The 24,928-nt window shown below is 44.3% G+C and overlaps 1 protein-coding gene across 1 annotated transcript; it reads right to left on the bottom strand.

Moving 5' to 3' along the window:
* Window positions 1-693: 693 nt before the first annotated feature.
* fhdc1 (FH2 domain containing 1) lies at window positions 694-19,781 on the bottom strand (the record flags this gene model as incomplete). The annotated part of the gene is made up of 13 exons (XM_083655759.1): window positions 694-2,907; window positions 3,051-3,215; window positions 3,644-3,761; window positions 5,007-5,077; window positions 5,831-5,938; window positions 6,153-6,223; window positions 7,771-7,871; window positions 10,001-10,086; window positions 10,278-10,380; window positions 14,657-14,718; window positions 18,774-18,965; window positions 19,274-19,430; window positions 19,648-19,781. 13 exons carry the CDS (start codon window positions 19,779-19,781, stop codon window positions 694-696), a joined length of 3,582 nt encoding a protein of 1,193 aa, XP_083511885.1.
* Window positions 19,782-24,928: the final 5,147 nt, after the last annotated feature.

Raw genomic sequence — 24,928 nt, forward strand, 5'->3', positions numbered from 1 at the left:
TGAGGTATCAAGCAAAGGAACCGAAGGAACAAAATAGCAAACAGAGCAGTATTCTATAGGAGGATGCAACAAAAGGAAAATACACAATGACAGCAGCAAGGTAAAGTACAACAAACCTTGAAACCCTGAATGAAACACTGAAACTGAAACTCAGTCTCAAATTGTCAGAGCTAATTAGCAGCATTATATCGTCAGTAGTGTTTACCTACAGTTACATCAACCATCATCACAGAGTAGTACATAGTAGACAGCTAAGCAGGCAAAAAGGCTCCTGTGTAAAAAGTGGGATTTGCCATTTGTCAGTTTAGTTTGACCTCCCACCCACCCCCACCCCCCAAAAAAGATAAATAAAAATTTGAAAATGAACAGAAACTGGAAAAAATCAATCATTTGTATGAACAAAACGGGGCCACATGGAACAGTACATTGCATCTTGCTCTTTGCAATTCAAAAAACGGATACAAAGTCGGCCGATGGAGCAACCTTATGTGGATGAGGTGACATGGCTTACGGTAGTTTGATGTTGTTGTTTTTCTTACCACATTCCTGTCTTCTGCATTATTATATTAGGACACGTTCAAAGTCTGTACAGTAAATGGGAAAGGAAAGCAAATCTCAATTTACATCTAATGCAGGAACAAGTTGCCTCTTTCTCTTCCTCCTTTCTCCAGTCAATTTCCACCATGTCTAGTTTTACTTCCAGCCTGGCTTGGAGCTTCTGCCGGATGTCACCGGGTCTCTGGATTGGACAGACTTGTCAGAGAAGCTAGCGCTCTTATGAGGATCTTCAGGTGTGGGAGGTGGTGGGGGAGTTTCGCTACGGCAGGAGCTTTGACCGGTCGCCTTCACACTTTGCACCCTACGCAGGCCGGTCCCCTGGGGCCGTTCCTCGCTCTGGGTGGACTGCTGCCCGCTGGTAGCTAGATTGTTACCTGAAGGTGATATTCTGTTCTGTTTCGCGGAGCCTGCCCGAGCCAGGAGTGAGGGGCTGCGGGAGGGGGTGGAGGGCACCGACGGGGGACCGAGCTCCTTCTTGGTCCTGGAGGAAGAAGAGACCGTATTCCGGGCAAAGCCGGGCACATCTGAGCTGGTCCTGGGGGCCGGGGTCTGTGAACTGCTGTTCTCAGAGGAAGCCCCGGCCTGGGCCTGAGTCTGGGCCAGCGCTCTCATGGTCGAGCGACACATCTTCTCCTCGGGAGCAGGCTTGGGGATGTTCCTCACAGGTTTAGCGCTGGGCTTGTGGAGGGAGGCCTTGCTTGGGGTGGAATCACGCGCCCATCTAGAGATGATGTTAGTGAGGCCACTGGTCGTCTGGGTGTTGGACTCATCGGGGGGCAGACTGGAGGGTCGTGGGGGCCTGTGGGGCTTCTCACTCCTTCCTCTGGCCGGGGTGCTCTGGTCACGGAGCGGCCGGCGTGACTCGCCACTGTCATCATGACCCAAAGTTCTCTCCGTCCGCTTGTTGCTGCCTGTTCTAGTAAGCTTGGTAATGGGCACAACTTTACGCATGCCCTGGTTCTCACTGGTGGTCAGAGTTCTCACACCGCAGCCTCCGTTGCCCTTGGATGCTTTGATAGCCTTGCACTTTGCGTGCGTCGGTTTTCGACCGCCGGCCTGTGCATCTTTCTCTCCCGCCTGTTTTCCCTGAGCATAGTCACAGCTGTCTGTGTCCCACTCTTCAGCGGTACCAGATGGACTGACGGATGCTGCGTCCACAGATCTTGGTGCTGAAAGCTCATTGGTTGAAGTCGAAACAGACTGGTCATTGGTCGACATGGACTCCAAATTAGAGGATAGAGAGCTTGGATCTTGTTGAACACTGCTGCAGTCGGCAGTTTTGAAGTCCGGGGCCAGTCCCTCCTTCATTAGAGGTGAGCTTTCAGTCTCAGAGTAATCCAGGGTAACAGAGCAATCTGTTTCTGTGCAGTCTAGTATGTAAAACACTGGCTTCTTATTGGATGCAGAGGTATCTAGTGGGAGGGGCGTATCACAGGTCGTCGATGAAACTGTGCTGTTGTCCTCTTCTTCTTTCTTTTTCTGCGTGGGCTGAACTACCTTCCCTTCCCACAATGCCTTGAGATCGGCCCCTCTTTCTAAAACCCTATTCCTAGGTGGGATGTCCAGAACAAGATTCTTGGGAGGAGACTCTCTCTCCAAATCAGTCACCACCACATCCCCATGGTTAACAAAGTGCATGTGATTACTGTTATTGTTTGGACTAGGTAGGTCAAAGCCTTGAGGACCACGGACTAAAGTATGCTTCTCCACACTCACGTTCATGTGGCCTGTAATCGCCGGGTTGGGCGGTTGGGCCGGCTTCTGAAAGACGTAGCAGGGCCGAGGCAGGACACTGCCCTCTGACACAGATGAGTAATTGTTGTTGTTATATTGGTCCTCGTTTGCATTTAGTCCTGGGGAGGAAAACCTGGCCAGTGGGCTAATGGGTTCTGTTTCTGCGTGCGGAGACGTCGCTGTGACCTGTCTGTCGCGCCCCAGCTCGCGGTTGTCGTCCTGGGACAAGAGCCAGCAGGGGGTAACGTTAGTCCTCCGATGGGGCGCTCTGCCAGACCGAGGTAGACTGTTAAACTTGGAATAGTCCGGGGGAGTCCCAGTGCCTCCGAATAGCTCGAGGTAACCTTGGAGCTGGCGGTCTGCCATGGCGTTCATGGAGTGGCGGTGGCGGCGGACGCTGGCCGAGCGTCCCAGGGGGCTGTGCGGACTCTGGGATCTCTGCTGGAACAGGTCCAGGAGGCCTTCCTTGGTGAGCGTGTCCACGTCGTTCTCACTGCTGCTCCTACCGAAGCCCCCCCCGCTCTGCTCGGTGCCGGACCACGCAAAGCGCTTCTCCTCCAACTCTCTCAGTCGACGCTGCCTGGCTGCCTCCTTCAACTCCCGCTCCAGGTTGTCCTGAGAGAAAGAGGAAGGCGTAGAGATATAGAGAGGCAGACAGGGGAAGAAAGAAACATCAGTAACATCAAATGAAACCGGAGAAAATAACGCTCCGAGCATTTTCTAACCACTAAATCCACCTCTCTTAATTAAAAGCTAACCTTAACCGCTTTCTTGAACTTGATGCAGAAGTCTTGAAAGATGCGGAAGCACTCATCCAGCTTGAAGGTGTCCTTGTCTTCACAAAAGAAATCAATGAGAGTATTCCCCTCCTTACGCAGATCCAGCCTACGTCTCTTCAGGTCCTGAAGGGTCTGTGCTGCACTCTGAAACACAAATACATTATGGATATTCACGGTTTCCCCAGAAATATTGTTCGGTGACAAATAGTATCTTTTGACAGGCCATGTGCCTTTTGTGACGGGGGCCCAGCACAGGCCAGTGACAGACTGATGGCAGCAATAAGGTAGGGCCCTATAGTTTCTGTGATAACAGAATCACAGACAGAATCGTTGAATGATAATTTAAAAAAGCTATCACACAGCTTCCATAGGCAAAAATAACCAAAAGACAATCTTTAAAATAAATAAATACATACAAATTTGATAATAATAATAAAAAAATAAAATAAAAAATAAATAAATAATAATAATAATAATAATACATCTCAGATGCTTAGGCCCGGTGGGGTGTGTGTGTTTGTGTGTGTGTCAACATTACACTGGGGGATGGGGCATGAAGAATGGTGCCCCACCTGCAGAAAGGGCTCAAGCTGCTCCAGTAGCTCCTGGTCTCCTTGGACCTTCTCCTCAAGGGATCTGGTCTTAACGTATAAGGAGGAGAACTCCACCTCAATGTTCTCCACTGAAATTCTGCATGGGAACATTATAGCAGATAGAAATGTTTTGTGGTTTTAGTATATATAATCACATTGGTGACTTTTCATTATGCAAATTCTGCTGCAATTCTCATTATAATAGTGTTCAGAGGTAGGTTTCTTTTTGACAAAACTGCTATTTGGGGGGTGGCTGCAGTGGCTGTCCGCCAGGAAAGGTGACGTAAAAGTGTAAAGGACCACTGTAAGGAGGAGCAGTGTGTTCGCATATCCCAAGGGAGGGAGAGTCATCTGGGCTCTCTGATGCAGGGGCTGTACTCTGCCACACAAAGATGACCTTGCGAAATTGACAGAGCCTGAGAGCCACCAGCGGCATACTGCAGTCTCTAAACTGTACTCACAATGTACATCTTAAGTGATGTTAAATTATCTTAAGTGCTCCAAGATCTTAGGCTGTAATGGGACTCTGCATAGCGGATACCATACAAAATTTAAACATCCACATTTTTACTAAATGGGTTTTCTCACCTTCTATCATTTACAGCTTACAGAAAGGTTACAAAAACGTATCAGAAATGAGAAATACTTTATTGATCCCAGAGGGGAAATTATGCAATGCTACAGTTGCTCACGTTCATGTATATAGGTATAGAGGGTATGCACACCCACTGGAACACGCCCCCTCAATCAGGAATGAGTGTCAAAATGAGTGTCAAATTCCTCCCTGAGCAGCAGGTGTCAGTTATCTAGGCTGATTACTGCATTCAAGCTCAGTCTTGCTGTGACTCAGTGGGCGTGACCCCACAGTGACTTGACTTCTGCCTCTGTGACATCACATGCATACCCTCTATAGGCATGGGGAAATTTAAGAAGAATAGACTAAGGCAGTAAAAATAGAATAAGATCAAATTTAATAAAAAATATTTAAAGAAAAAAAGAAATATTTTGAATATAAGTACTATAGAGAATAAGAGAGTACGAAATGTGGCAGATATGTAGAAAATATGAATATATTTTGTACATATCTTACACATGACTGCAAATCACTTTAGTCTACAGTAGTTCTTTGCTAGTGATATAATATGACATTATAAGGTGACACTAATGAATGTAAGCATTATATAATGTTGAGAATTAAATTCCATACATGACAGGTATCAAGTTGACTGCTTTTTATTGACTGCTTTTTTTAAATTTACTGCTTTATTGACTGCTTTTTATGAACACTTAAATCAATAGATAAACACCACTGACCGTACTGCACTCCTATAGAAGCATTTACCTGGCTGCACTCTGGACATCGTTAAGTTTCTCTGGAAACTTGAGCAGATTCTCATCTTTCTTCTTGGCCTCCTAGGTAGAGAGATACAACACAATTTACACCCAGATCATTGATATATCTGACAAGGTGGCATCACTGCTGTGTGAAAGACATCTCTCTGTTTGGTTATGTAACGGCTCAGTCAGCCACACTGTAACGGCTCGGTCAGCCACACTGGCTCTTTCTATTTCCTCACCAGCTGCCATTCACCTGCACCAGTCCTCCTGCAATATTAATGCCATCTCGTGTTTGGACACCGTTTAGTCAAACACCCCTGCTGTCACAGATTTATATAGAGCAAATTCTTTGCAGCTGACAGATTAACTATATCCTTACCTGGACTAAAATAAGTCTCATATTAGAGTTTTAAATTTATATTATATATATATTTTGTATGGTTTAACTGCAGAAATCAGACTCTCCAAGATGAAATATGCATAGACTGAAATGGGCATCCAGTTGTTACAGTTACCTGTGCATTCTAGAGTTTTACATTTATATTATATATATTTTGTATGGTTTAACTGCAGAAATCAGACTCTCCAATATGAAATATGCATAGACCCAAATGGGCATCCAGTTGTTACAGAGTTACCTGTGCATTCGCTCCAAAATAGAGTTACTGCCTAAAGCAGAGTAGACATGCACACATAAACTTCATCATTACAGGGGAAAATATCCATGTTTATGCCTGTTTATGCCTGTTTTCCAGAATTGTATGTATTATTTTATATGCAGGGTACATGAAGGCATATTGTAGAGGTTTAGTGCAAGCTATCACTGACCAGTGCAACAAAGTGCAGCAAGTTCATCCCTGGCTTGTTGGCCTTGGTGTCAGCCAATGACAGGAGGGATGACAGCTTGAAGCCCACAGCGTTGCCTGCATAGCCGCCCTGAGGATGACAATGAACTATCTCACAGATCTGTAGCAAGCCACTGAATCAGACAGAGAGGAGAGGAGAGGAGGTGTAGAGAGAGAGAGGGAGGGAGGGAGGGAGGGAGGGAAGGAAGGAGCGAGTGCACTGAAGGTAAAAGGATAGCAGCAGAAAGAGAGGAATCAATAGACCGTATAGGCATGTACTGAGTGAACAAGAGTTATGGACTTACAGCGTTCATGATGTTCCCGGCCTGCAGCACCAGATGCAGGATGGCATGGAGCTCCTCGCAGTTCATCAGCTCTAAAGAATGGGGATCGATACAAACTCACTTAGAGAATGCAACACAGCATCGCATTACACACTATTTCACATTCATTTACCACCACCCGCGACAGCTATCAGCAACTAATGACAGTCCATGCCAAACTCAGTGGCAGTAACAGGAAAGTAATCTTTTTTCAACACTGTCCCGTTAATGCAGTAAGTAAACACTGCAAATACTTTAAATTAAATACTGCTATAAAAAGTATTCTTAATTTGTCCCATTCAGTGTTAAAGGCACTAAATGTGATATTCAGCACTACTAGATGCGCGCAAAGACTAATATATATCTAGCGAGACAGGCGAGTTATAATGTTCAGATCAGTGAAATAAAGCGGCCATGGCTGTGAAAATAAGGTTAGTCTCTGTTTATATCGTGGTTTGGGACTGTGTATTTCCTGGTCTGTGTTTACAGTGCGGTATGTCGGCTGTGTCGCTTGCTCTGCATGTCTCGATGGCAGACGAGTGTCTGGGTTGCATAGACGGCAAACGCTATATCAGAGCAATGCGAGTGTTTACGGTGGCATGGGAAGTCGTGCCTATGTGTTTTATAGACTGTTTGTGTTTACGTTTTGACGTTACAGCTCCAGCATGACATCCAGTGGGCAAAAATCCTACATAATGAGTCTTTAAAATAGATATTTCACCCCTGCAGTGCAGCAAAAGGGTCACGGTCCTCTGTAGGAGAGGGTTTGAGATAAATCCGATAAAGCACAGCAAGGGAGGCAAGAAACCACGACTCAGAGCCCCATAGACCCTTCTCACGGGGGCCATTTTGTGTCGTTAATGGCAGGGTAAACACAGGTGCAAGCAACACACTAATGAGGGTTTCCAATTTCCGTGATTGGAAGTTGGAAACCCTCATTAGTGTTTTGCCTGCACCTGTGTTTACCCTGCGATTTCGACACAAAATGGCCCCCGTGAGAAGGGTCTATTGCGACTGATGACTGACGAGCGTTAAATATTTCACACAATTTCTTTGAGTTTGTAATCCACCATATTTGCTGTCTCTGTGTGTACAGCAATCAAGTGTTTTGTTCAACATATATACAATTTTCTGCACCAGCTCAGCCACAATGATAAAGTCAATTGCAGTACAGTCAGCATCTACTGAGTTTAAATTGAACTAACTCATATCACTGAGAGAACTAATTTGTATAGTAACTCCCTATCATTTAAATATACTTAAAAAAAAAAAAAAAAAAAAAGTACAATATTCAAATAGTAAAAATAAAATAAAATAAAAGTAATACAAAACATAGTCTTGGAATAAACAACAACTACGGTATACATACTGTAAAACAGCCTTGTCTTTGGCATCCCTCCTCAAAATACTTTATTACTCTGTCCCTGCACAGCCCCGTCTCAGGTGACACATTCCTAGCCATTGTACACCACTGCTGATGGCTCAAATATCCGGGTCACCTGTCTGAGCGCATGTGGGTGTAAGCGTGAGGGAGTGGGTAAGGGTGTGTGTGTGTGTGTGTGTATGTGTGTAGCAGTGTCAGTGCCATGCATGTTATTACCTTTAGTGGCTACGCGGATGACATCGATCTCGTGGCTCATCACGGCACAGGAAGGGAAAAACTCCTCGCGGAGGACCATGGCCTCGATTCGTACCTCAAAACTGTCAGAGCGGAGAGCAGAGGGGCGTCACCTTCACATTCACCATGATTAGATGAACTAGAGGGTTGACTGACGCATTCAGAGGTGTGTGTCTATCATGGACTAAGAGCTGGTGAATGCACTGCAAAGAGGCATACACATCAGATTGAGATTGAGGGACTGAGAGAAAGAGAGGAGAGGAGAGGAGGGACACACAGCAGAATATAACTTGTGATGTCTATCTTTGGCCGGATGGAGAGAAGGAGATGCCAGTCCTTAGCACTATGTTGAACACGCGTGATATTACTGGAGAACAATGCTGGGCTTCTTAATCAAAAACGTTGATATTCATTTCTTGTTTCAAAAGTAATTGTATTGCTATACACATAATAATCTCTGGGAGTAGTAACTTGTTACACCAGTCATTATATTACTTTTCCATTACACCCCCAATATTGACAATTCCATCCTCCCCCCTGAAGAATTGATGTCCAATGTTGTCGTCATTGTTTTGCCTGATAAAATCTAAATAGTGGGAATCCTCCTTCCACTTGAAAATGACTTTTCTGTCATTTTGTGAAGCTAGCGCTATAGCTAGCTCTTTATAAACGGAGAACCGATACAATGTGTCACAAATTAAAAGTACCTCGGTGTTGTGCTTGACCATAAGCTTAAATGGGACCTGTGGTCCGACCTTATAAGCACTAAGATGCAACAGAGAATGGCCTTCATAAAGAAACTGATATCCTTTAATGTCCACAACAAAATGCTCCACGTGTGATTATGAGTATGCTGCAATCCAATTTCCCCACAGGAACAAATGAAGCATCCATCCATCTATCTATCTATCTATCTATCTATCTATCTATCTATCTATCTATCTATCTATCTATCTATCTATCTATCTATCTATCTATCTATCTATCTATCTATCCATCCATCCATCCATCCATCTATCTATCTATCTATCTATCTATCTATCTACTGTATCTATCTATCTCTCTCTCTATCTATCTATCTATCTATCTATCTATCTATCTATCTATCTATCTATCTATCTATCTATCTATCTATCTATCTATCCATCTATCTATCTATCTATCTATCTATCTATCTATCTATCTATCTATCTATCTATCTATCTATCTACTGTAATTTCCGCACTATAAGCCGCACCGGAGTATAAGCCGCAGCAGCAAAATTGCCTGTTTGTTACATATATAAGCCGCACCGGACTATAAGCCGCAGGTGTTTTAATGTTTTTTTTTTTTTTTTTTTTTTTTTTGTGTTTTAATGTTTAATTACCATATGTAAGGGTTCGTGCACAGAGGGGATTGTCGGGAAAGAGATGGCTGTTTGAGGAAGCTCCCATTTATTAACATTTCAACAAAACAACATAACACAACACCACCTGTGTTTTCTTTTACAGTGCACACAGTGTCCGCGGTGTGGTGAAAAGAGGGCAAGAGAGGAAATTAAAACAGAAGTGGATTTATAGTTAGAAAGAGTGCTAAAGAAGAGAGAATTCCGTTTTTTTTTTTTTTTTTTTTTTGGAAAAAATCCATAGATAAGCCGCACCGTTATATAAGCCGCAGGGGCCAAAAAACGGGGGAAAAGCCGCGGCTTATAGTCCGAAATTTACGGTATCTATCTATCTATCTATCTATCTATCTATCTATCTATCTATCTATCTATCTATCTATCTATCTATCTATCCTGGCCTGTGCCAACTCAGTAGATGACAACGGATGAAAATGAATTGGTGGACGGTGGTGGGATTCGGTCATATTTTTGATTGGTAACTGCACTACTTAAATTGAATTAGGAATTCATTATACTAAATACTACTTGTTACTGGGAAAAGTAATAATAGTGTAATGTGTTCATCATCCAACACTGTTGGTGGAGAAAAGTGAAATGTGAAAAGGTGGCGTGTGTAGCTGTATTTAAAGGTGATTATGAAGTGCACTATGAGTAAGACTGAGGGTCAGTGGATGGTCAGTACTGCTGTAAATACCAAGGTTATTTATCCCCCACAAAACTCTGAATATCGTAAAACCTCGATCCCTTTATCTTCCATGGGGCCATTGCTAAAGTGACTTCATATTTCACTTTCCTTAGCAACATTGAGTGCGGTGGAGATCACCTTACCGCGGCACCTGGATCAACAGGTACATAAAGGAATCGACGAGTGTCAGCTTGCTGGGGTCTCCTTTAAACGCTCGTAGTTTCTTGATCTGTGGAGAGAACAGAGGCAACAAGGACCTTTATCCTCACCAGCAGCTTTAGCAAGCCTTTTATTCTTCAAACTGGTGCAGAGATGGTGAAGTACACAGTGTTCTCTGCGCGCGCACACGTGCACGTAGGCACACGTGCGCTCGCACGCACGCACGGATGCACACACACACCACACACACAACAAACAGACCTCCTCTGTGTCAGGCAGGAGTTTCAGCAGGTCTTTGAGCAGCTCCGCTCCATAAATCTTGCCTTCTCCTTGTCGTATGTCTTCCACAATGGAGTGGTTGGACCTGGAAGACAGTTCAGTGTGTTCTGTTCAATGACGGTGAAGTTCAAAATGCACAGGTGCTGTCTTTCCGCTCCCCCTCTGTGCTGCTCACACAGGTCAGTTTCCTCTCGGAGGCAAGACAGGTGTCCCGAGCTGGCATGGATTTATTAACGAGCAAAACAAGCCAAAAATGCTGCCTCCAATGGTCAAAAGATTGGCTCACTGTTTGGACAGCACAGCTAAAATGACAAACCTCATTTCCAGTTCCTTCTGACTTGCTTTGTCCCTATTTTCACAACAGAGTTTCAATGTGCAAAGAAGAGCCAAACCAACTTGCCTAAATCTCAAAAGACGCAAAAATGCTGTGCTTACAAATACAAAATGCACAACTCTAAATCACAAGCTCACTTCTCAGAATACACCTAACTGTATACAGAATAGACGTGTTTTCGATCATGTCTCGTTACTTTCAGTGTGATGAATCATTTTGTAATGAAGGCAAGCTTGCTGTGCGTTGACTTAGTGTAACTCTTAATGATAGATTCAGTCAGATACATAGTCATCATGTCATGATGGTGTTTGTACGAATGTTGTATAAGTGGCTCTCCAGAAGAATACAATAGGCCTTTTTCACAGCAGCCATTTTGTGTGTAAGAGGTAGGAAGTAACACAGCTGCACCAAAACCTTAATTAGGGTTTCCAACTTCCAGTCATCCATTTAGGTGTTCCAGTGCTGGGGCCCTAATTAATGAGTTGGTTGCACCTGTGTTTACCCTGCCTTTTAGACACAAAATGGCGGCTGTGAATAAGGCCCATAGGTTTTTGTCGTTGAATGACATAATGTGACAAACCCTCACATGGAAAGCACACAATGAACTCACGATAATCAATACCTTGGAATAGTACTATGTTCTCTACACAGTGGCATTGCCCAAGGTGAGTAACACCGGCTGTATGGCCTGTATGGCCATCTGAACATGGAGCAGGACAACATAGGTGGAACTGAAGGTTGAGGTTGCGGTTGCAGTTATACTGTGAAATAGTAACAAAACTATTACTGTATTATTTTTTTTACTTTTGGTTTCTTTGGGTTACTGTTACTGTAAAAGAGTTTGGGCTCTATTCTCCCACAGGCCATCGGCGCTATTACGGGCCTTAACCGCAAAAAAACGTGCCTTGCGCCTGTTTCGGCAAGATAGCAATAGGCTTTAGGCTGCCAAATGCGCTTTAGGCCGAATGGGCGTGGCGCAGTCCCAAAGTGGGCGTGTCGGCGCTAAATACCAGCCTAGTGATATCTTGGGACCTGGCCTACATTTAGCGCTTTGCGCTTTTGAAAAGCAGGCCTATTCTGTGCCTTCACTGCTTCTTCTCTGTCACCCTTCTCTCTCTCTCTCTCTGAGTTCCCAGCATGCATTGTGTTTCTTCATTTCGCTACTAAATAGCCACCAAATGAGCCAAAATAGATATAAAAGGTAGTTCTAAATTAATGTGTAATGGTAACACAGCCTGCCATTGTCAACATTTCAATATTGGACCAAATAAAACATCGAAATGAAAACACCACCCTATGTGAAACATATATGTCCTCCTGGGCCTATATATACCCCTTGTCGAGTTAACGTGATTTAGAGAAGTAACAGCGGAACGCGCTTCGGAACGCGCTTCTAATGGCATCTGCTATACTGTGATGTCCCTCCAATAACTTGGCCCTATTTCACATTTAGTTTTACAATAAAAACACATTTATGCAATGACTTGACATAATGTAGGGTATATTTATGTGCATCATCCTTCCTGCAGCAGGCGAGAGAAAATGATATCTTTCTGGACAAACTTTCACCAATCTAATAGGCTATATTTTTCTAGCTGATGCATAGAACATTATTTTCACTTTGATCTTGCTATAGTGTAGCGTATTTACATGCTTGCAGTAGGCTATTTAAACTGCAGTTAGATTGGTTTGAGAAGCATCATAATATGGAATAATAGCCGATATATGGAGACAGACGGGATGAAGGGAGGTGGGGGGGGGGGGGGGATCAGAGGCTTGGGTTTCGTCTGGTTTTGCGGGATCACTGGAATTGGAGCTAAAAAGGCAAGCGTGCCATTCGTTTATTGCACTTATCCAATGAGCATGACGGTGCATAATTTTACGCCTAAAAGGCGTGGTTGTAATGCTTTGGGCTGCATCTAGCGCCAGCACGACGATATCAAGTGCGCCTGTCCACGCCCACTGCTTTGATCTGCGCCTGCCGCTCGGCCTAGAAACTGCGCCGATGCAACGATAGGGGCCTTTGTCTTTTCCTTTTTGTGTCTTTCTTGCATCATAATGAACACTGCATTCATTTTAGCCATCTATCTCATCCAGAAATTCAGATGATCGAAAGGGAATGCATTGTTTACCGTACAAAAAGATCACTACAGCTGAAATTGAAAACTTTTCTTCTGTTCTTTCAAAGTCTAGGGCGGCAATCGTAAAAACAATAAAATAGTAAGAGATAACAGTATGTATGCAACAGCTAACAATAGTACAATATCAGTGTGAAGTCAAGTAAAAAGTATTGACACCACTGGCCAAACTCAGTGGACTGGTGCTATAGTTGCTCATAGCTCAACAGTCAAATGTCATGAAAATATGGCGAGGAGCAATGCAAATGGCCTGTCATGCAAATAGACTTCTGACAGTGCACTCCATTATGTAATGCAATGCTGAGTTCAGTTGAACCATTGAACACACTTCCACTTTTCTTGAACCAATTAAGTATAAACAATGGTGTCACAGCCAGTGTGCTAAGAAAGCCTATTAGAATAACGGACACAGATTTTGACCCTAATCTCCTACAATTGCGAATAGATTTTTCATTAATTAAGCTAACACAAACAACCCGAAACTGACAAATGTCTTTCAAGTTACTATAGGAGTGTTTCATCACTGCTGGATTTCATATCTCTTGGATAAGTCAAAGAGCTCAAAAATGCCCCATGTAGCCCTACTCAAATGTGTATAATATATCAAATGTGTATAATGGCTATAGAATATATATATATATATATTAGGGATGTCCGATATTATCGGCCTACCGATATTATCGGCCGATATTAGCATAAAAAAATCGATATCGGAAAATGTCGGTATCGGTTTTCATGCCGATATTTTTTTTATTTTATTTTTAAATACAGGGGGAGTCTCACTGAGAGCAATGCTCTCTTTTTCAGGAGTGCCCTGTTCACATTCACACACACATTCATACCTGGAAGCTGACCAGTACAACCACAGTCTGATCTGTTGGCCACTGAGCAGCTCCACTGGAGCGGTTGGGGTTAAGGGCCTTGCTCAAGGGCACCTCAGTGGTGGTAATGAGGGAGGGGCAAGCGCTGCCTTTTCACTTTCCCCACCCAGATTTATCCTGCCGGTCCCGGGGATTGAACCGACAACCTTCTGGTCACAAGCTCGCTTCTCTAACACTTACAACTTTAACACAACATGCATATTATATATTAAACTCTTCAGCTACATTAAGCTACATTATGTAACTTGTTACGTGAAATTTGGGTGGAAAAAAAGCCCGCTTATATCGGTATCGGTTGATATCGGTTGATATCGGTATCGGAAATTAAGAGTTGGACATTATCGGATATCGGATATCGGTAAAAAAAGCCAATATCGAACATCCCTAATATATATATATATATATATATATATATATATATATATATATATATATATATATATATATACACACACACACACACACACACACACACACACACACACACACACACACATATCCTCCTCTGCCTGTATCCCTGTAGCTCTTGTGTGATGTATCTTTCTTAATAGGCACTATCCATCACACTGTATCTTCTCTTTGAGCTGTTTTTAGACTGCCATGGAAGTCAGCCAACATCCCCCCACCCCCACCCCTTGGTGACTGGGGTGGACACACACACACACACACACACACACACACACACACACACACACACACACACACACACACACACACACACACACACACACACACACACATATATATATATGTATATATATATATATATATATATATATATATATATATATATATATATATACACACACACACACAGCCTCATGTTCTGGACTTTTACACCTCAACACAACTTAAACCAGTTACACAACACAACCGCATTAAGTTTCACACTGGGTGTACTATTCCCCCCCAGAGTTATCAATGGAATATACTGTATAGCCTCCATGCTCCACTGAGCTTTAAGTAAGGCGCTCCCCTTCAGGTAGCAGGCGGAAGGTGAAGACTTACTTCTTGAATTGCTTGAGGAAAATGCCCACATTCATCCCCCTCTTAGAGTCCAGGATGCTGATCTGAAAACAATTGGAAGATAGTGAGTGTCCACACAAACAAAGAAACAGGAAGAAAACCCATAGACAACCCATAGACAAACACACGCACTTACGCACACGCACACACACACACACACACACACACACACACACACACACACACACACACACACACACACACACACACACACACACACACACACACACACACACACACACACATGTATACAGTATATGCAAACAAATCCCACACCCCTGCCTGCTCCCAATCGATGCTGGTTATTAGCGTTATTGTATGTGTGACCCCACCCCCACCCCCTCTCCCACTCCACACAGACACCCACACCCATGACGTAACCCGTAGTCCCGCACAGTCACCCTATAGGACAACTGAAATTCCACCTGGGCCACACGTGTGGTACACACCACCACCCTATCTAACAATGGTAAGTGTTGGCCTGCATTGCCTTATTTTAAAAAGCTGAAGGTAGAAAACGCTGCTCAATAGACGCAGCTGTGGGGTTAATTAAAGAAGGTGAGTGCAGGTGAGGTGGAGGAGGAAAGGTAACAATACCATTTAGACTGACTAAAGTTCAAGTTAACTTCCTCATCCTCTAAGAAGGCTTTCATTACATATATTATTAAAATATACACTACCAGTCAAGCTGATTGAATGCAAAATCTTAAAGCATTTTTTTAGACAATACAAATAGTGAAATTGAGGCCTATGTATGAATTTCTTTCCAAACCATTTTCCTTTCGATCAAGACAAAGGGTGACTACTTTAACAAATCTAAAATATAAGATCGTTTTGATTTGTTTAAAAAAAAAAGTCACTGCATGACTACATTAATATTCCTTCAATCAAGAGAGACCGGTGGGTAAGATTTAACTAGCAAGCTTTATTCAGCAAATGGCATGGCAACTAAGTTTGGCGTATATGACTCCATGATAAGATGACGCTCCTCTTGTGGTGAGAGAGGAGGGCATCAGCGCAGACTAAGATAGAGAACCCCCTGTGAGTCAAGATGTTGGTGGTGGACTGGGGAGGTGGGTGGGGCGAAACGAAGACGATCAGCCCAAGATGCGACCAGCTGCTGAGATGATCAACCCAGAAGAGGATGTTGACATGGTAACTTCGGCTATACTACGCCCCGTCCTCTCCGGTGATTGGCTCAGCAGACAGGGATGGACAGATGTCATATTTGACAGATGTCATGGGCTGATTGGATATTGAGAATTTGGAGGAAGGGGGGCGAGGACGCATAATGGTGATATATCGCAGGGTGAAATAACTGCTTGAACCTTGGTCAGAGACCCCACTTTGATGTCTTTACTATTATTCTAAAATGTGGAAAATAAAATAATAATATAATATATAATAATAAACATGAAATAAAAATGACTTGACTCGTAGTGTACATTATAATATATGACAATGACAATATCACAAAATAGGACAATGCATTCCATATTACTGTAATATGACAGGGAAAGATTAGCAAGTGCTTGCATCTGTGTGCGCAGGAGGTGGCTATATTTGAAACTCCCATGAGACTGTATAGGAGCAACCAAAATGCTCCCTGCAAACTGCTCACACTTTGAGGTTTACCCACTGCAGTTGTGGGAATACATAGGGGAGTTATTGACATGAGTCCCTAAAAGCCCACTGCAGTTGTGGAAATACAGAGGGGAGTGATTGACATGAGTCTGCCTAAGCCTCACGCGGGTACAGTATTGCATTACAGTTCACACACGTTACTTCCCAGGAGTCCACAATGATGCATGCAGGTCATTGTGTTGTGTGAGTATGTACCCAAGCCTAATGCATTTCTACACTCTAAAGAAAAGGTGTAATTTAGCACCTTTATGAGTTACCTGGCATGGCCCTGCAGGAAAACTCTGCGTGCAATCTAGAGCTGCACTAGCGTTGTGTGACATTTCAGCACTGAATCTGAACCTGAACCTGGGACTTTCTCATCACATCTATGATTCAGCACCTGAGCCAACCCACTATGTCTTGAAGGGGGACATTTTGACTGTCACGTTTGCTGTAATGGTGGAGGTGGACCGAATATTTTGCAGGATATCGTCACTCCATTATTTGACGAAACAAACTGCACATTTTCCGACAGATTTCTAATGATTAGCCAACACACTATCTCACATCAGAGTATTTGAATCAATACAATAAAACAGAAGATGGATAGGGGTCAAACGAACACATTTTCACCCTTAAACCAATCGGTAACAATTTACAATAAGGGTACTTAATTAAGGGTTACTAACAAAAAATCTAACAAATAAGCCTACTAATAATTTGCTAATGTGTTCATGTTATCTAAATGTATTGTGGTTGGGTTGAGGCATGAAGTCACTGAGTCAAGGCTGTTAATTAAGGGTTAGTTAACCATTAATTAATGTACCCTTATTGTAAAGTGTTACCAACCAATCTTTCTAATTATGAATCTTTCATCTTTCACACTCAATTTGTAAAAAGTTGGTTCCTCAGATCAAGAAAGTTTCAGCAACTTTTGGAACCCTTATTTTTTTGACATGTATCTTATATAATTGTCTTTTGTACAGAGGAAAACTGTCTAGAGTAGACTCATACTTTATATTGTGGGACTCTGAAATGTGATTGTATAAGCAGGTGCTTTGTGTTGAACATAGTGATTTCCCAGAATAAGTAGACTCTGGGGAAAAACTCAACTGTCCGTTTCAACTACAACAGGACAGGAGTGATGGGCAATCTCTAGCCTAGACGATCCACACCTGCACCGTAAATGAGGGTTTGTCCTCGTCACTATCAAGGCAAGTTTTGCAGTGTTTCATTCACAACACAACTCCCATGGAGCTGCCACTGTAGGGATTTCAAGGGAATTCATGCGCCGTTCTTTTTTCATAGACATTTTGGAAAATGCTTATAAAAGATTGACTTAAAAACTAAGTTTTACTTGGTCAAACCATGCGATTCAGCTATGTGTAGAATTGGGAGAGACCACAGAACATTTCACTCGGACGAAAACTTAAAATAAAATGTCAATTTGTGCCGTTACTTTGGCTCTCTATGGACTAACTAACCTGTCCACTTGGTGTTTTTTCCCCCACGCATCCCATTCATGTGTATTGGAGGCAGCCATGCAATGCATTGTGGGGCAGGCGATACTTTATGCTCATTTGCATAAAGTAATCTGGAGAAATACTTTATGCCAATGAGCATAAAGTATCCGTGTGTCCGGGTCCATGTCTCCCCTTCTCCCCGGCTTCCCGAACTCGTACACAATCTTTAATAAACCATTGTAAACCCAAAACAAAGGCAGAGGGAGACACTGCATGGCCTACTGTACTGTAGGCATCAAATCCCATCCGAAGCACATTTCGCTGAGCGATTTTCATATAGGAAGAGAAAGTTTCAAATGTGCCGCCATGTTTCTCCCCCCCCCCCCCCCGCATCAAGACGCTGTTCAGACGCTGTTCGTCCAATCAGGGCCACAGACGGCCCTGATTGTTTGTCCAATCGGGTGGAGCAAGGAACAAACATCGAAGCCCGCCCACAAGCCGGCAATTCTGTGGAGCGGGGCCGGTGTCATGCCGAGTTTTGCACCCCCGCCGAGAATTGCATCCCCACCTTCCGGGAGCATATTGTAATGATTTATACGGAAACTTAACTGTTTAAAAATGATATAATTATCTGGGTAGACGTGATCTCCAAGCCAGGGGGTCTGTCCTGGCTCATGCAGACCGACTTTGATGCATTAGATCCGCGTGGAGGTGACTTCCATGCTTGGGGCTCTCTTCTGGCTCATGGAAGCCGACTTTGGTGCTTAAAATCCGGGTACAGATGACCTCGAGACCCGGGGATCTCTCCTGGCTTGATGGAGGGGGGTGCGAATCTCGGCGGTTTGTACCTGCCAAGATTTGCATCCCTGTTTTTAAGTTAAAACAGCCCCAAAATATGGTGGGGGTGCAATTCTCGGCGGGGGTGCAAAACTCGGCATGACACCGGGGCGGCCCCTAGCGTGGATTCCCCGTGATAATGGACACATACCGTGATGCCACCTGACCCCACTCACCTCATCCTTGCTGCTCTCCTTGAAGGAGCGGGAGCGGCTGACACGGGAAGTAGGCCCGGTGGGTGGCATCGCCCCCCGCGTGGCCGTCAGCGCCTCCTCCTGCTGGCCGAACAGCTCCTCCACAGAGCGCACGTCGATCTGATACTGCTGCTGCCGCACTGACATGGTCCAGATGTTGGGCTTGCCGCGCACCTTGAAAAGAACGTACTCCACACTTTTACTCCAACTACACCACGTAGTTTAACCTTTCAACCCTACATTGGATCTTCGTCAATGTCAGACGTGTTTGGAGGATGAGAACACAGTCACACCCGTATATAACATTACAACCATAGGCTGAGAGGCTCTATGTTGGCGGGTGTGGTTATACAATCAGCACCTCACAAGGTGGTGCGCATCCAAACATGATTCATACAAATGGACACACATCGCGCAGGTAATAGCCTGAGAAAAGACGTATATATACACATAGAGAAAGTGGGATTAAAAGTGCCGCGCACCTTCTCCTCGGGGATCGGCTTCCAGAAGAAGCTCCGCACGCGCCGCTTCTTCCGCCCGTTGTGATTGGCGGACGCGGTGTCGGGCGGAGGGGGCGGCGGCGGAGGCGGCAGGGGAGGAGGAGGCGGGGCTTCATGCTGGGAGGTGTCGGGGGCGTCGCTGAGGGAAGGCAGTTTTTTTTTTAAACATCAAAATTAACTTGATTTTACTTACATAAGGGAAACAAACAAGGAAGGGTTGTAAATCTTCTTAAGTAAAGATAGTAGCCATTCATTAATTTGTTTCCTCGTTTCCTGGACCAGAAATGAAGTGGAGCGAGGAAAGAAGAAAAAAGAAAAAGAAAAAGAAAAAGAAAAAGAAAAGAATAGACAATCACCTGAGGGAAGGCAGGGCGGCGTGCGCGTGTCCAGACATAGAGGAAGGCTCAGAGGTAGTGCTGCGGCTGCTGCCCTCGCTACTGCTGCTGCCCTCTGTCTCATTGGTTGTGGACGGACAACTCATAACACGCATCACAGTGCGGGACAAGGCAGCGCCCGGTCCTCCTGAGGATGAGCTGTCAGCATACAAGCTCCGGAAACACTCACTTCTTTTTCCACAGTGACTTTTAATGAAGCTTTCTTTTAAGTGTATCGGTTCAATTCTGAGGACTCTACAGAGTTATATCATTCCGAACATCAAAATGGTTGCCGCGGGATAAGTCCCCTCTCTGCTGGAGGAGGGTTAGGCGTCCCTTCATCTAGTCACAATGAAGGGAGCGTGTTCTTTGATTCTGTCCATCTCCATCACTCAGCTGCTGGTCCATCGTGCTGCGCGGGGCCTTTGAAGGTCTGCTCCCAGGGGAGGGTGGGGGGGTGGTAATGGCCATGGAGCTACAGGAGAAACAAAAACAACACAGGATAGGATTATACAGAGGTAGTCATGCATGTTGTCATGGACAATCTAAAATTAGGGGAAATTAAGGGGTGCGACAGATCAAAAGAGAAGGGGTAACCAGTCAGAGGAGCTCACCATAAGGAGATGGCAAATCCTATTGTTTATTTTTGGGGTCTTTGAAGTCAGGCTGTGGGGTGTAAAATGGTGTGCGACACTGTGCGCACACAGCATCGCTTTTGTCATAGTGTTTGGTATAGTTTTCATTCGGAAACAGTTCATGATAGCTAGAAGAAAATACAAAATTAGTTGCAGATTATTCAGAATCCGATTTTTTTTCAGCTTTATTGGCCAAGTATGTACACAACACATACAAGGAATCTGCTCTTGCTCTCAATGTACTCACAAATAGGTATGCACAAGCTAAAACAAACAAGGATAGAGAATGGGCAGAGGTATTTCCAAACATTAACTACTACCGGTATATACAATAATAAGTGTGGTATAAAGTATATAGTATAAAATACGTATATAAAAAGGTAAATCTATGTACAGTATATGTAAGCCACACTGGATTTGTAAACAAAAACTTCAAGTCAGATATTGCACAGTTATATTATCATAATATTTCAGACTCAGTTAAGTGTTCAATCTGGTTTAAGTGTTCATTATCAGTGATGTAAGTGAAGTGAAGTGAAGTGAAGTGTTCAAGTGACTGCTTTAAGTGTTCATTGGAGTGATGGCCTGTGAAGAAACTGTTCTTGTGTCTGGTCTGGTAGTAGTTTTGGCATACGATAATCTGCAGCGTTTTAGCAGAGTGGAGGAGTGTTAAGGTGAAAGCACATAGGCTATATGTTTTGACATATGCTATATGTATTTTGTGGTGCAATGGCGATCAACTGGTTCTCATCATGACACACATTTGCCCGCAAAGTCACAAAAAATATCAGCTGGGTTGTTCTTTGTAAAATAATAAAATAAATTAATTTGCTCAAAGATGTTTAATGGATTGATTTCATTTGAGCGGTTAAATTGAAAGTTATTGCATTTTCAAAAATCTATCCAATCTTAAAGACAGTTTCAGACTCCAGTCAACTGAACTGGGTCTTGATTGGCTACAGTCACTTAACCTTGCAAGGCAACTGGATCACAAGATCATGATCGTGCGTGAAATCCATCTTGCCTTCCTCCAAGCTATTGGTTTAACTCTGTCCAAGCAGTGGGCCCAGACCAATCAGCATCCAGAGGCGGGATTTAAGTGTGATGACAGGGAGAAGCGAGCCTGTGATACACGGTGATAGACAAATGGTTCATCCAATCACATTCCAGGTATTTTGTGAACGCACCTCCCCTTTTGAAACAGTTTTCCATATACACACACACAAGCACATGGTATCGAAGCGGGCAGCATTGTGATCAGGATTCTAAAAGGTCTGGATGCAATCAGTCAAAGCATGCAAACAAGCAATTTAAACAGATGAGAACAGTATGCAAGAGAGGAAGTATGGCAAAAAGTAGTGCATATGCAGATATAAATAAATACAATTACAGGAAATTCATAACAAACATTTTCAGGCAAAGTGTGACTGAACAGAAATCTAATCTAATAAAATGGGATCTTCAGAGTCAGATCTCAGAAATGACATTGAAATACCAGTGTAACTGAAGCCTGGACTTTTGCATAAAGTATTCCTTCCTGGTTAAATTATCCATATTTCAATATGGAAAGCACCCATAAGATAGCACTCATAGGTAAGAATAAAAAGCAAGGCACACGGTGGGAATTTGCTTCCTTTGCACATCCTCCTGAAAAATGCACTATCTACAGTCTGACATTTGCAGAGTCAGCATTGGAGGTAATAGGAGTAGCTAGTGGGGTTTTTAAACACCTCAATGTGGACAGACAATAACTTTCAAATGACACAGAGGTGGGGATTGAGACTCTAAACTTCTAGTCATTGGACTTGGACAATCTCTCCAACATCCTGACTACCTTCGTTGGTTGGAAATAACAATCTTTCAAAAAAAAATCTGAGGAGGACCACAGTTATTCAGAGGATTATTTATTCAGCACCATAATTACTGGTTATTGATGGGAGAGTAAATAAGTACGGGAAGACTCGACCACATTGCCTCAACCTCTTTGTGAAAAATCCTCATCATCAGACCATATGGGGAGGAAGTGTACTTGGGTTTCCCCCTCTTTGTTGACTCAATGCTCACGGAGTAGCTCTGTGTGTTGGAGGGATACTGTCTCTGTTTCAGGACAACGCATCACTCACTCCCATTGACATGACTACAGTGATCTGATACTCCGTCCAGCAGGCTAAACAAAGAAATGGATAGAAGATCTGACAACAAACAGGAAATGAATATGAAGGATGATGGCGTGTAAATATGTTGATTTCGGCACCCTAATGGTAAGAATTTGGGTGACGTGTGAGGATTAGGGATGTAACAATAACCGGGTTTTTAATGATAACCGTGATAAAATTCCTCACAATAACCGTGCCGTTTCAAATTTTCGTTATCCGTGGTACTGTGATTACCGTGGTACTGTGATTACAGTGCTTTGAAAAGCATGGTAAAGCTGTCCATCATCAAGCAAAGTTGGCAACCGTCTCCCAGATGCAAACGTGCAGCCTTGCAGAAATGATTTCAGTGAGTGTATCAATGCTTTTTGGGGCTGAGTTTTCAATATAAAACTATATCAAATGATTTCAGTGAGTCTCTCAGTACTTTTTGAACATTTTCACAAATGTTTTAGGCATACCGTGATAATACGATAACCATGATCATTTTGGTCACGATAATCGTGACCAAATGACATGACATGGGAGTTTCCCCCTTGGGTACACACCCTAACCATCGATGACAGGTATAGAACACTGTGCTTAGACAATCTACTCGCTACTCCTTTTTTATCAAGCACATGCTTCCTCCAATACAGTCGGCAGTCGCCAGCCGCTTCTTTCCACCTGACAGTGAGGAGTTTCACCGGGGGAACATACAGTAGCGCGTGGGAGGATCCCACTATTCCCCCCAGTTCCCCTACCACCAAACAGTCGCCCCGACCGACCAGAGGAGGCACTCGTGCAGCGACCAGGACACATACCCTTAATCTGACTTCCCACCCGCAGACACGGTCAATTGTGCCTGTATGGACGCCTGGCCATGCAAGCCGGAGGGGGCTCGATCCTGTGACCCTTGTGTTGGTAGGCAGGGAATCTACCTCTGCACTACCCGGCCGGCGTCCTACATGCGGGTGCCGCGTCTATGTGCCGACAGGCCGCAGTGCCGACAGGTCGCAATGCCGATAGCCCACAAGCAGAACCAGCTGAGCAAGGCGGCGTGCAGCGTGTCGGTGGAGCTAACCTCTCCCAGCCCCCACGCCAAACCTAACCTCCCCCCATGCCTAAACCTAACCTCCCCCAGACCCTAACCCAAAACCTAACCTCTCCCACCCCCACGCCTAAACCTAAGGTCGGCATTGCGAGTGGTCGGCATAGCGGGTGGACACCTACATGCTACCTCTTAACCAACTTTTCACATCAGGTCATGGCGGTAAAATCACATTAGTTAGCAGCCAGTCCACCCGATACCCAAGCCATCTTTACTAATTAATACAGCCTGACGTCACGGACGGCTTCGTGTTGCCAGCATCAGCATGCACACTGTCCTGTCCTCCTCGGAGCCGGACCACATCGACGCTCATGTCTAATTCATAGGGACCGAGAGCGAGCGTCTGACCCCACGCTGAGTCACCGTGACCCCCCCCCCTCTGTGCCACCGCAAGGTGCCAGGAACGAACAGATGCTGCAGACGGGAGGGCGGGAGCACAAAGGGTTAAAATGTCTGACACTTCACTCAGTGCTTTTATCGCCCTCTTTTCACCCGTCGTCGTCTCTGCTGCATCGTCAGCTGCTTTGGAGTTGAAAGCAAAGCGCGCCGCACAGACACAGACACTCTTGAAGACACCCTGCAGTTTTCCTGCCAGACACTGTAACCGTGTAGTGAAGCAGACATCTGAGCAGAGTGCCTCCAGGTCTATACAATACTACAACTCCCTGAAACATCAGCTTTGTGGCAGATTGATTTTTGGCATTTCATATTCTTTTCGAACATAATTCGCCGTAGATGATTTACAGAGGAGGAAACACAGCTATACGTAACACTATACAGAAAAGCCCAGAGGGACAAAATGCAGACAGAGAGACTGTTTGAATAGGCCTACTGCTGCCTGGATGGACACTTGACAGATTGTGGATTGTGTCCACCTGTTGTGGACCCCGAGGCGCTCCTATCAGTCTTCATTAGTGACAAGGGCCACCACACCCAGCACTCGGATGGGTAACGCAGCCCAGCTGAACAAAGGCCAGAGAGTTAACACGAGGAAAGAAATGGTCTTCTGCAGAATGCCATCTGGAGGCAGGGCAGCAGGGAAGGCAAGGCGAGAAGCTTGTTTTACGCCTTTGGGGGGGATGTACTCGCACAATGGAGGGATTGCCCTGCTATGCACAGAACTGACAATGGTGTGTGTGTGCGCGTACGTACGCACATGCGTGTGTGTGTGTGTGTGTGTGTGTGTGTGTGCGTGCGTGCACATACTTTTTTTTATGCTATTGCATAATAACCCTGCCAAACTCAAACGGTATTTAACTGGAGGTGACTGTCAACAGGAATCTAGGGAGCCACAGCCACTAAACACAAAACAAATAAAATCCACACCCACTTAATGTGTAAAGCTGGAGGTCAAGGCTGTAATCCCAGGTCTGTTGCTAACTTCC

Source organism: Poromitra crassiceps, assembly GCF_964638095.1.
Source record: "Poromitra crassiceps genome assembly, chromosome: 19".
In the NCBI taxonomy this organism is placed as follows: domain Eukaryota; kingdom Metazoa; phylum Chordata; class Actinopteri; order Beryciformes; family Melamphaidae; genus Poromitra; species Poromitra crassiceps.